Below are 12,913 nucleotides of genomic sequence, written 5' to 3'. Positions count from 1 at the left end.
CAGAGACACAGCAACGCAGGATCTGAGCTGCATCTGCAACCTACACCATAGCTCGCGGCAATGCCAGATCCTTAACCCACTGAGCAAGGGCAGGGATCGAACCCGCAACCTCATGGTTCCTAGTCAGATTCGTCAACCACTGAGCCACAACGGGAACTCCTTTTTTTTTTTCTTTTCTTAAATATGTAACTGCACCCGTGGCATGTGGAAGTTCCTAGGCCAGGGATCGAATCCAAGCCACAGCTACGACCTACGAGCTGCTGCAGTCAGATTCTTAGCCCACTGCACCATAGCAGGAACTCCAAGAAAGTTCTTTTTTACAGATGCATGCCAGTCAACGAATGCAGATGGAACAACAGTCAGAAATTAACATTTTGCAAGTCCTAATCTAGTCACTGATTGGGGCAAGGATCATTGATGAATGCTAAGATCGCTGGGCAAATGATTGTCAGGAGGGCATCTTAGCCCTAGACTCAGCCTCAAGCCCTCAAATCAGGATCCTACACTCCAGGAAGGAGCCCAGACAAAGGAGAGGCCCATAGGCAAGGTGGGCTCCCAGGTGGGCTTCTGAGGCTTTTTTTTTTTTTTTGTCTTTTTGCTATTTCTTGGGCCGCTCCCGCTGCACATGGAGGTTCCCAGGCTAGGGGTCGAATCGGAGCTGTAGCCACCGGCCTACGCCAGAGCCACAGCAACGCGGGATCTGAGCCACATCTGCAACCTACACCACAGCTCACGGCAACGCCGGATCGTTAACCTACTGAGCAAGGCGAGGGATCGAACCCGCAACCTCATGATTCCTAGTCAGATTCGCAAACCACTGCGCCACGACGGGAACTCCCTGAGGCTTTTTTTAATCTTCATATGTGGTTCAGAGACTCTATTTTATGTCGTCTTTTGTCTTTTTAGGGCCGAACCCGCGGCATATGGAGGTTCCCAGGCTAGGGGTCGAATTGGAGCTGTAGCCGCCAGCCTACACCACACCCACAGCAATGCCAGATCTGAGCCGCGTCTGCGACCTATACCACAGCTCATGGCAACGCTGGATCCTTTAACCCACTGAGTGAGATCAGGGATCAAACCCGCAACCTCATGGTTCCTAGTTGGATTCGTTTCTGCTGCACCACCACGGGAACGCTGAAGCTCTTTTTATTTTCATTATTTTTTTAGGTTTTTATTTTTTCTATTATACTTTTGAGTTACCTCGTTCTGCCAATTTCTGCATGAGGCTCTTTAAATAAAAGCAGGTGATCCCTCTGCAGGCCAGGGGAGAGCTACCAGGCTCTGGTCTTTCCTGAATTCTCCCCTCCCCTGTCCCCACTTAGTTCTCCCCACCGTCACTCTCTCAAGGGAAAGGTTGCAGGGGGAGGAATGGGGGGCCTCTAGGGGGCCTGGGGGGCTCCTAACATAGCCTGGTGGCCAAAAGAGAAGAGGCAAGGCTTGCTCTGATCTTTCCTGCTGTCTCAGAGTCTGACAAGGCTGCTGTGCTGGCCACTCTTGTCCTGTTCTTCCTGCAGGGGCAGGAAGCCTGAGAGCTCTATTTCTCAGAACCTCTTGCCAGCAGGATTTGCTCTAGAGTCTACTGATGGGAAGAGGTACCCACGGAAACCATCGATCCTTCTCTGGCAGGGGTGGGTGCATTTAATGTTAGTTCCCAGACAAGGATGTCCCCCCCTACTGGAGCCATTCCCCTGGGGATGCAGGGCTGAGCAGTGACCAGAGCCAGGGGAGAAGACTGCAGTGTCAGCCCAGCCCCCAGAGTCCGCCTGGCAGGGTCCTGGGATACAGGAACGTGAGGTTATCCTCCTGGCACAGGGGAGGAGGGTCTCTGCTGCCAGGCCTCTTGGAGCCGAGAGAGAAGGATGGGCAACAGAGAATCCAGCACGGCCAGCCCCTCCCAGGAACACCGAAGACCCCTGGAAAGACAAGAGATCTGGCTGTGACTGCCCCATCTTACCAGTTTTCGTTGTTGTTGTTGTTGTTGTTTCCTTTTTAGGGCCGTACCTGCATCATATGAAAGTTTCTGGGCTGGGGTTGAACTGGAGCTGCACAGCCATAGCAACATGGGATCTGAGCCACTTTTGCGACCTACGCCACAGTTCACGGCAACCTTAACCCAGTGAGCTGGATCCTTAACTCACTGATCAAGGCCCGGGATCAAACCCACATCCTCATGGATACCATGTCGGGTTCTTAACCCACTGAGCCACAATGGGAATTCCCAACTTACCAGTTTCAATCCTCACCTCTCCCAGGTCTGTGGATCTGTAGTCAGAGTTCCCTGGGACCCCTAACCAACACCCCCTCGCAACGCACCTGTGATCCAGCAGCAAAAGGCATTGCTCCAGCAGCACCTTCACCTCCTCACTGGCTCCAAATACATCCCACAGGGTCAGCTGGTGCTCAAACTGCTGCCAGTGCTACAGAGACCAGAAGGGTCATCAGAGGTGCAGGGACCACAAGGGGAGGAACTGGTGGGGCTGTCCCAGGCCACCTGACTGGTGGCGGGGGGAGGCAGTGAGGGGTGAGGGGGGTCCAGTCCAGCGTAAGAATCTCAGAAACTGGAGTTCCTAATGTGGCTCAGGGGAAAGAAATCTGACTAGCATCCATGAGGACGCAGGTTCGACCCCTGGCCTCACTAAGTGGGTCGGGGATGCAGCATTGCCGTGAGCTGCGATACAGGTCACAGACATGGCTCGGATATGGCATTGCTGTGGCTGTGGTGTAGGCCTGCAGCTGCAGCTCCAATTTGACCCCTAGCCTGGGAACCTCCATATGCCACCAGTGCAGCCCTAAAAAGACAAAAAAAAAAGAGAGAGAGAGAATCTCAGGAACTGACTGTCATGCACACCAGGACCAGGCCAATGGACCAGCAGGGAGCTCAGCACCTTCACCCCTATTCCACGTTCAGGCCAAAACCCAGTTCCCAGCTGAGCCAGGTCTTCCCCTGCTCCTCCCCTTCCCTGTGTTGGTCAGAGGGTGGCCAGCCCCAGCCAGGGTCCTGTGGCTCTGACTTCATCCAGTGCAGCTCTGAACTCAAGATTGATCTTTATTTATTATACTTCCTAACTGAGCTTTCAGCACTGTTTATTTTTTATTTTTATTTTATTTTATTTTTTGCTTTTTAGGGCCACACCCGTGGCATATGGAGGTTCCCAGGCTAGGGGTCAAATTGGAGCTGTACCTGCTGGCCTACACTATAGCCACAGCAACACTGGATCCGAGCGGCGTCTGCGACCTACACCACAGCTCACAGCAAACACCAGATCCTTAACCCGCTGAGCAAGGCCAGGGATCGAATGTGCCACCTCATGGTTCCTAGTCGGGTTCATTGACCGCTGAGCCACGATGGGAACTCCTCAGCACTGTTTAAAAACATTTGAAAACTCTTCATCCAGTCTAGTCCCTTAGACGGCGGAGAAAAGTGAAGTTCAGAGGTGAAAGGATGTGTGCCCAAGGCTGCAAGGGAATGGGGACCAGTGCCTGGGTCTCTGCAGCCCTAGCGTCTAGAGTTCTCATCATTGCACTGTGTTGCCCATCAGGGTTTGGCTGGACCAAGGGATGGGGAGGAGTGTGTGTGTGTGTGTGTGTGTGCGTGTGCATGTGTGTGTGTGTGTGTGTGTGTGTGTGTGTAGAAGAGAGACTAAGACAAAGAGGAGTGATTCTGTGAGGCCCAGGAGGAGGAAGCAGTGTGCCAGAGCCCCCTGATCTCTTACCTGGTGAGTGAGCCCCACATCTGTGCGTAGCCCCATGGCCAAAACCTCCTCCAGCCTGAAAGAAAAACCATTAAGGGGTCGTGGAGAGCAGAAGTGTGCTTCTCCCATGCTTCAAACCCTCCGCTGGGGTCTGTGTCTGAGGGGCTTATGAGGATCGGGCAGTATGGGGCGGGGTGGGGGAAGGACAAGGCAGGAAGCAAAGATGTGCAAGGGGTGGTTCTTGGGGATACAGGGGAGGCCTGGGTGAAGAGCCCTGTGCCCTCAGGTGCTCACAGCTCCAGCTCGCCCAGGCGGATGCGCCTCCGGGTGCCATGACCGAACAGCATCACCTCCTTCATCCAGTTGTCTGGCTCCAGGGTCTGGATCCGAGCCTCTCGGGTGTGGCCCCCGGCCCCCTGGGGTATAAATCGCCCATGGGCCCCTGACAATATCAATAACCAACCCCCCTTTCATAGCAGTTAACACTGTGTGCTTCCCACATGTTGAATCAGTGGTTCTAACGTGCGGCCCTTGGATCGCCAGCATCTAATATGCTGGAAATGTACATTCTCAGGCCCAGTCCAACTTCAAAAATTCTAGGAGTTCCTGTCTTGGCTCAGGGGAAATGAATCTGACTAGCATCCATGAGGACGCAGGTTCGATCCTGGGCCTTGCTCAGTGAGTTAAGGATCTGGTGTTGCTGTGAGCTGTGGGGTAGGTCAACAGCTGCAGTTCTATTCGAGCCCTAGCCTGGGAACTTCCATGTGCCATGGATGTGGTTCTTTTTAGGCCCCCCCCCCAAAAAAATTCTAGGTTTTGGTTGGAGCCCAGCTGGGTTTTAATAAGCAATCCAGATAATTCTTATGGATGCTTCAGGTCAAGAACCACAATGCCAGGCACTATACCAAGTGCCTCAAAATACGTACTTAACTGCTCGACAAGGAGGGAATCTTTTTTGCCACCCTTTACCTATAAGGAAACAGAGGCTGGAGAGGTTAATAAGTGGCCCAAGAGCACACAGCCATGACATTGCTCTCCTGAGTCATCCCTTCTGTGGTTCACAGGGGACTCACCAGGCCCAACGCCAAGGTACTGACCGCACTGCCAATAAGTCCAGTTGTGGGTACTAAGCGCCCCCTGGTGGGGAGAGAGGGAATAGTCAGCACAGAGCCGCTTTCTGCTCAAATAAAGGGCACCCAGGTAGAATGTGTTCCCCAACCCCGTCTCAAGCCTCAGAAGCACCCTTCTCCTCAAAGGGCCACAACTGCCTGGTCACACCTCAGCCTGCCCATGCCCCACCTTCTGCCCCAGGACTTACATTCCGGGCGAAGTTGGAGACCTCGTACTGGCGGAAGCCGGCCTCCCGAAGGACTGCCCGACCCTGCTGGTACATCTCAGCAGCAAGTTCAGGGTCAGGGGCAGGAAGGGCACCCTGCTGCACCTGGGCGAAGAGTGCAGTGCCCCGCTCCAGGGTCAGCTGGTAGAGGGAGACGTGGTCATCACAGCGGCGCAGCAGTTCCTGCAGCTGCCGAAGCCATGGCCCCACCTGCTGAGCCGGCAGCCCCAGCAGCAGGTCCACAGATACACGCCCCGGGAACAGGTGCCGGGCCTCTGCCAGCGTCCGCAGAGCATCACTGGCCGAGTGTGTCCTCCCCAGAAGCTGGAGCTCAGCATCATCTAAGGACTGGGAGCATGCAGGCTGGCTCAGAGGGAGACAGAAACACCCGCCTGACCTTCCTGCAGACACAGATACAGGGCAAGGCACAGATACACAGGATATGGCAGGGAGCTGGAAGGCGGATGGTCAAGCCAGTAGCGGGGGTACCATTCCCTGAAGGGTCACTGTGTGCAAAAGTATTCTTTTTTTGGGCGGCGGAGGGATGCAGAAGTTCCCAGGCCAGGGAGTGAATGTGTGCCACAGCAGCAACCCAAAGTGCTGCAGTGACAATGCCAGGTCCTTAACTTGCTGCACCACAAGAGAACTCTTGTATATTCTTATGTAATATCTAATTTATCCTTGTAACCCCCTATCATTAGCTGCATTTTACAGATGACAAAACTGAGGCTCAGAAGTCATACAATGGCAAAATCAAATCTGGAAATTCGGACTGTCGGACTCCAAAGCCAACAATCAGTTTTTGTTTTCTTTTGCTTTTTAGAACCACAGGTGTGACATATGGAGGTTCCCAGACTAGGGGTTGAATCAGAGCTACAGCTGCCAGCCTACACCACAGCCACAGCAACGCAAGATCTGAGCTACATCTGACCACCGCTCACGGCAACGCCGGATCCTTTAACCCACTGAGCGAGGCCAGGGATTGAACCGGCATCCCCATGGATCCTAGTCAGTTTCATTACCACTGAGCCACAACGGGAACTCCTGTCACTGTCTCTTTAGTCTCTTTTAGTTAAGATCCTCCCTACCCTTGTCTTTCATAACACTGACATTTTTGAAAAGTAAAGGCTAGTAGGTTTTTGGTTTTTTTTTTGTCTTTTTGCCTTTTCTAGGGCCGCTCCTGAAGCATATGGAGGTTCCCAGGCTAGGGGTGGAATCGGAGCCGTAGCCACTGGCCTACGCCAGAGCCACAGCAACGGGGGATCTGAGCCGTGTCTGTGACCTACGCTACAGCTCACGGCAACGCTGGATCCTTAACCCACTGAGCAAGGCCAGGGATCGAACTCGCCACCTCATGGCTCCTAGTCGGATTCGTTAACCACTGCGCCACGACGGGAACTCCAAGGCTAGTAGTTTTTTAAAATGTCTCTTAGTAGGTCCTAGCGATCTGCTATACATCATTGTGTTGACAACAAGCAATACTATACTGTACATTAAAAAACTGTTAAGAGGGTAGATTGAGCTCATGTATCTGTTCTTACCACACACACACACACAAAGGCTCTTAATTGAGGTGTTCCTGATGTTTCCTCACAATTTAGATTCAAGATATGTAAGCAGTGGAGTTCCTGTCGTGGCTCAGAGGTTAGCCAGTGGGTTAAGGATCTGGCATTGCCGTGAGCTGTGGTGTCAGTCACAGATGAGGCTTGGATCCCAAGTTGCTGTGGCTGTGGTGTAGGCTGGTGGCTACGGCTTTGATTGGACTCCTAGCCTGAAAACCTCCATATATGCCATGAGTGTGGCCCCTAAAAAAAAAAAAAAAAAAAAAGAAAAAAAAAGATTTGTAAGCATTTGGGGGTAGATTATCTCAGAAATGGTGTGTCCCTTTCAACATGTTCCATCAGGACAAAGCCCTGACCCCAAACCCTATGGGAAGTGATAAGTGTATGCAGTAGTGGCCATGGAACTATCAGGGGCCAATCCGAGAGGAATATATTTCTCTCCACTTAAAAACCTTCAGGAGGAGTTCCCGTAGTGGCTCGGTGGTTAACAAATGCGACCAGGAACCATGAGGTTGCGGGTTCAATCCCTGGCCTCGTTCATGGGTTAAGGATCCGGAATTGCTGTGAGCTGGGGTGTAGTTTCAGACAAGGCTCAGATCCCCCATTGCTGTGGCTGTGGTGCAGGCCAGCAGCTGCAGCTCCGATTAGACCCCTAGCCTGGGAACTTCCATATGCCGCAGGAGCAGCCCTGGAAAAGGCAAAAAGCCAAAAAAAAAAACACAAAAACCTTCAGGAGTTCCCATGATGGCGCAGCAGTAACGAACTCGACTAGTATTCATGAGGATGCGGGTTTGATCCCTAGCCCTGCTCAGTGGGTGAAGGATCCGGTGTTGCTGTGAGCTGTGGCATAGGTCCAGATGCAGCTCAGATCTGGCATTGCTGTGGCTGCGGTGTAGGCCAGCAGCCGCAGCTCCAATTTGACCCTTAGCCTGGGAACCTCCATATGCCACAGGTGGGGCCCTAAAAAAACAAACAAACCAAAAAAACCTTTCAGTGACTCCCTTGTCATCACTAGGCAAAACCCCAAACTTTCTAGTAGGGTCCTGAAGGTTTCTGGGCCCTGGCTTGCAGCCTTGTCCCCAGCCTCTCTAGTCACAAGGAACAGCTCCCAGGTCCCCCCAAACATGCAAGCTCTTCCACATCCTGTGTCTTTTTTTTTTTTTTTTTCCCACGCCCTCTCCCCTGGTGCACTCCTCCTCCTCATTCAAACATCACTTCCTCCAGGAAGATTTCTCTGACTTTGTCAGACTGAAATGCCCTTCGGGCTGTACTCTGCAAGCCTTTTGTAGAGACCTCTCGATCGGCAGCCTTTACCCTGCTGATCTGATCTCCGGTCTGCCTCTCCTGTGTCTCCAATCATGTAACTAATTTTTTTCAAGCATTTACTATGTGCCAGGCACGGTAGTGGGTACTTGGGATGCTGTGAGGAACAAAAAGTATGTACGATCCCTGCTTCATAGAGTCTTTGGTCTAGCACAGCAGCAGACAATTAGGTAGTTACCAAAGTGTCACCATACACTTGTCAGTGCCTGCAAGGCCCTGACCCCCAGAAGGAGCTCAATAAATATTACCCAGTGGGAGTTCCCGTCGTGGTGCAGGGGAAATGAATCCAACTAGGAACCATGAGGTTGCGGGTTCGATCCCTGGCCTCACTCAGTGGGTTAAGGATCTGGCGTTGCCATGAGCTGTGGTGTAGGTTGTAGACACAGCGCAGATCCTGTGTTGCTGTGGCTGTGATGTAGGCCAGCAGCGGTAGCTCCAATTCGACCCCTAGGTGGGAACCTCCATATGCTGAGGGTAGGGCCCTAAAAAGCAAAAAATAAATAAATAAATAAAAATTAAATAAATGTTGCCCAATGAATGAATGTGACCAGAGCAGAGACAGCACTTGTATGGGGTGGGTGAGATGGGTTACCTGGAGGCCAATGGACAACCTGTTGACTCCTGCTGCCCGGAATGCTGCCAGCCTGGAGCCTGGCGCCGAGGTAGGGTTGGCCTCCAATGTAACTTCAGAGTCTACAGGCAGATGGGTTGCCTGGGCCACTGCCTCCAGGACAGCTGCCACAGTACGGGGGCTGGCTAGACTGGGGGTACCCCCACCAAAGAACACAGACTCCACCCTGGGGGAGGAGAATGGAGAAGATGAGACACGGGGGAAACCTCCGGGATGTGGGCACCAGTCCCATCCACTCCCCCACATAGTTCCCAAGATACCCGCCTACAGCCCCCAGTACCCACCGCTGCACCCCACTGAGCCGCAACAGCGTCTGAGCCTCCGTCACCAGACAGCGCCTCATAGCAGCCTCGTCCACTCCACGAGGGATGTACTTGTTGAAGTTGCAATAACTGCAGCGCTTCTCACAGTAGGGCCACTAAGGGTAGCGGGTATATGAACGGGACTAGAGGTGACCCAGGGCTGCCCTGGCCATTGCCTGGGTTCAGTCGCACACATCCCCATCCCAAAGTGCATCCACGGTAGCTACCGCATCTAAGCCACACAACTTCCCAAGGAAATCAGCAAGCCCACTTCAATAAGAGAAAACTGCAGTTCAAAAAGGAAATCAGAGTTCCCCTCATGGCGCAGCGGAAACAAAACCGACTAGGAACCATGAGGTTGCAGGTTCGATCCCTGGCCTCGCTCAGTGGGTTAAGGATTCCCACGTTGCTCTGAGCCGTGGTGTAGGTCGCAGTTGCGGCTCAGATCCGACGTTGCTGTGGCTGTGGTGTTGGCCGGCAGCTACAGCTCCGATTAGACCCCTAGCCTGGGAACCTCCATATGCCGCGGGTACGGCCCTAAAACGACAGAAGACCAAAAAAAAAAAAAAAAAAAAAAAAAAAGAAATCACTTGGTCAAGATCACCGAGGTGGCGAGCACCAGAAACTTCAGGTCTCTGGATCTACACATTTCCCTGCCAGGGAATCAGTCCCAGACCTTGCCTGGGGGCGGGGAAAGACCGCTGCGGGGCTCGTAGGGTCATACGCCACCTCGTGGGTTCCAGCCGACTGAGCCTGCGACACTCCCTCCCCACCCCACTCACGTGGACGTAAAGCGCGGCGCGCTGGCTCCCGGGCGCCGGACTCGGGGTTCCTCCTGCGTCCTCCGAGAGACGGCGTCTCTGGGCCACATTGGCGGCCCTCACCCAGCCCCGGGCCCGAGTCCCGGGGAGCGCCATAGCGCCCGCTGTAGTGGGGGCAGGACCCGAACCCAAAAGGAGCCCAGGGAAGGACGCCCGAGTGTGCACAGAGCCGGGCCGCCCCAGCGGAAGGAAGGGGGCTGTGTGGCCGCGCCCTGGGTCTCAGCGGCGCCGGGACGGCTCGGGCTGCGGCGCCACCTGCTGGGCACTGGAGCGCTCACCGCAGCCGCCGTGCTGTCCTTTCGCTGGGGGTCGGAAGTGTCCCCCACTTTTTGGCACCCCGTCGGATGCCAAAGAGCAACTCTTAGTCCATTCAATCGGATCCTTCACATTTTATGTGCCCTTGGGCGCTGGGGATATCCAGCATGAGATACTGCAGCATGATATGAGAGACGCAAACCAACAAGAGAAAACAGGCAACCGACTTGAATTAGGCACCTGCTGGATACCAGGCCAGTGTGCTCCGTACTATGAGGCGAGTCTGTTACAAGGGCTGTGGAGTCATTTCGGGGGTGGGGCGGGAGAGGGCACTTGGACTGAATTTTTTTTTTTTTTTTGTCTTTTCTAGGGCCGAACCCGTGGCATATAGAGGTTCCCAGGCTAGGGGTCGAATCGGAGCTGTAGCTGCCTGCCTACGCCAGAGCCACAGCAACGCATCTGCGGCCCACACCACAGCTCACCGCAACGCCGGATCCTTAAGAACCCACTGAGCGAGGCTGGGGATCGAACCCTCATCCTCATGGTTCCTAGCTGTATTTGTTAACCACTGGGCCACGATGGGAACTCCTGGACTGAATGTCCAGAAGCAGAAAATCCCAGGGAGGAACGGGCGTGGCCAGGAGAGTAGGCTGTCACCTCCTGGGTCAGACCAGCTCCCCACCCCACCTCCGCACCTGCTGTGAGGGGAGTCAGAGGTGGTGTATGTGGGACAGACAGGGTTCAGGTGAAGAGCTGGGAAAGCAGATACCTGAAAAACTGTCCAGGAAGTGGAAAGATCATGGGCTTTGAAGTCAGGCAGCTGGGTTCTAATTCCAGCTGTGTGACCTTGGGCAAGACACTCAACCTCCCTGAATTTCAGTTTCATCATTTGTGAAATGGGGCTAATGTCTACTTGACTGTGTCGTTGGGAAATTTCACAATGTATGGGATGAACCTAGCAATAGTGCTTGGCATTCAGAATATCCTAAACTTACATTCATTTCTAAAAAGTAGAGGCCACGGCTGCCGGGGCAGCACTGGGAGGTAAGGATTGCAAGCAGAAGGAAACTTTCTTTCTGTCTCAATGAACTGGAAATTGATGTGCTCAGCTGTTTTTATTTCTTGAGTCAAGCTATAGCCTCCTTTATCTGGCCCTGCCCATTAAAGAAGCCCCAGGTTGGTTCATTGATTAAGAAAAAAAGATCAAGGGAGTTCCCATTGCGGCTCAGAGGGTTACAAACCAAACTTGTATCCATGAGGATTTGATCCCTGGCCTCGATCAATGGGTTAAGGATCCAGTGTTGCCATGAGCTGCAGTGTATGTCACAGATGTGGCTCGTATCCCACGTTACTGTGGCTGAGATGTAGGCCGGCAGCTGCAGCTCCAATTCAACCCCTAGCCTGGGAACTTCCATAGCTGCAGGTGTGGCCCTTAAAAAAGCAAAAGAAAGAAAGAAAAAGATCAAAATTGGGTTGGATGGAAGGGATGGAGGAAAATGAGGGTACAGGATGCAGGATGATCACTAAAGACTATGGAGTTTCTTTCTTTTTTTTCCTGCATCTGAGGCAAAGGAAATTCCCAGGCTAGAGACTGAATCTGGGTGGCAGCTGCAACCTGTGCTGCAGCTGTGGCAATGCTGGATCCTTTAACCCACTGTGCCAGGCCAGATATTGAACCTATGCATCCGTGCATCCACAGCCACCTCCAGCACTGCAGTCGGGTTCTTAACCCACTGCCCCACCACAGGAATTCCTGAAATTTCTTTTCCTTTCTTCCTTTCATTCTTTTGTTCTTTACTTGTGTGTTGGCCACTCCTGTGGCATGCAAAAGTTCCCAGGCCAGGGATTGAACCCAAACCACAGCAGCAATCCACTGAGCCGTGAAGGAACTCCTGGAGTTTCTTTTTAAAAGGTGATGGACTTTTAAAAGTTGACTTTGGTCATGGGTGCACATATCTGTGAATATGCTAAAAACTATTGACTGTAACAATTTTTTTGGCCATGGCCATGGCATATGGAAGCTCCTGGGCCAGGAATTAAATGTGAACTGCAGCTGGGACCTACACTGCAGCTGCAGCAACACCAGATCCTTAACCTATTGCGCGCCAGGCCAGGAATCAAACCCATGCTGCCGGAGACAGCACCAGATCCCTAACCCAACATGCCACAGCATGGCTCCTGAATATCACATTTTAAATAGGTGAATTGGATGGTGTGAATTATAACTCAATAAAGCTGTATTAAAAAAAAAAAAAAGAATACTTCTTGCTGGACAAATCTGGCAATGATGCGAAAAAGAAATGAGTATAAGGAGTTTCCGTCGTGGCGCAGCGGTTAACCAATCCGACTAGGAACCATGAGGTTTCGGGTTTGATCCCTGGCCTTGCTCAGTGGGTTAACGATCCGGCGTTGCCGTGAACTGTGGTGTGGGTCATAGATGAGGCTCAGATCCCAAGTTGCTGTGGCTGTGTTGTAGGCTGGCAGCTACAGCTCCAATTCTTCATCCTGGAAACTTCCATATGCTGTGGGTGAAGCCCTAAAAAAACAGACAAACAAAAAAAACAAAACAAAAAAGAAAGAAAGAAAAGAAATAAGTAGAGCCCTAAAAAAATTTGTGTTGGCATTCCCGTTGTGGCTCAACAGTTAGTGAACCCCAACTAGCATCCATGAGGACTCGGTTCAATCCCTGGCCTCGCTCAGTGGGTTAAGGATCCAGTGTTGCTGTGGTTGTTGCATAGGCTGGCAGCTACAGCTCTGATTGGACCTCTAGCCTGGGAACCTCCATATGCCTCGGGTGCGGCCCTCAAAAGACAAAAAGACCAAAAAAAAAAATTTGTGTTGGTATGGAGGGAGAATTAAATGAAGTAACGAATGCATGCCAAAGGGTGGCTTAGTGCCACCCTTGATCAGGAAGAGGTCTGACAGTGCTAGTTTCCCTTGGGTCTCTTCCCTTCTCCATCCCCTAGAAGCTGCCAAGAGAGCACGCCAGAA

General features: G+C 52.5%; 1 protein-coding gene across 4 annotated transcripts; it reads right to left on the bottom strand.

Moving 5' to 3' along the window:
- Nucleotides 1–1,143: 1,143 nt before the first annotated feature.
- RSAD1 (radical S-adenosyl methionine domain containing 1) lies at nucleotides 1,144–9,851 on the bottom strand. Of its 4 annotated transcripts, XM_084984825.1 has the most exons (10): nucleotides 9,629–9,851; nucleotides 8,829–8,962; nucleotides 8,506–8,710; nucleotides 5,011–5,376; nucleotides 4,766–4,829; nucleotides 3,987–4,134; nucleotides 3,714–3,768; nucleotides 2,314–2,417; nucleotides 2,002–2,085; nucleotides 1,144–1,913 (listed from the first exon to the last, which is right to left on the bottom strand). In XM_084984825.1, the coding sequence occupies exons 1-9, from the start codon at nucleotides 9,761–9,763 to the stop codon at nucleotides 2,007–2,009; spliced, it is 1,290 nt and encodes a 429-aa protein (XP_084840951.1). In that variant the 5' UTR covers nucleotides 9,764–9,851; the 3' UTR covers nucleotides 1,144–1,913; nucleotides 2,002–2,006. The 4 variants fall into 4 exon arrangements, with proteins under 4 accessions (XP_084840951.1, XP_003131622.2, XP_084840952.1 ...); XM_003131574.5 differs by lacking the exon at nucleotides 2,002–2,085; XM_084984826.1 differs by lacking the exons at nucleotides 2,002–2,085; nucleotides 8,829–8,962.
- Between the last annotated feature and the right edge of the window lie 3,062 nt (nucleotides 9,852–12,913).

This window comes from Sus scrofa, chromosome 12, assembly GCF_054392235.1.
Source record: "Sus scrofa isolate SSC_HxYL_T2T_F1_AM1 chromosome 12, Sscrofa_HxYL_maternal_Yorkshire_Landrace_v2.0, whole genome shotgun sequence".
Classification (NCBI taxonomy): Eukaryota; Metazoa; Chordata; class Mammalia; order Artiodactyla; family Suidae; genus Sus; species Sus scrofa.
This window is presented reverse-complemented; position numbering and strand designations above follow the sequence as displayed.

What these genes read in the sequence shown, in the direction of transcription:
- RSAD1 (XM_003131574.5), bottom strand. Translation starts at nt 9,763, where the DNA reads ATGGCGCTCCCCGGGACTCGGGCCCGGGGCTGGGTGAGGGCCGCCAAT. An exon ending in GGTTGTCCATTGGCCTCCAG is followed by an intron (nt 5,377 to 8,505) that starts GTAACCCATCTC and finishes GCATGCTCCCAG; the next exon opens with TCCTTAGATGATGCTGAGCT. An exon ending in GTACCTTGGCGTTGGGCCTG is followed by an intron (nt 4,135 to 4,765) that starts GTGAGTCCCCTG and finishes TGATATTGTCAG; the next exon opens with GGGCCCATGGGCGATTTATA.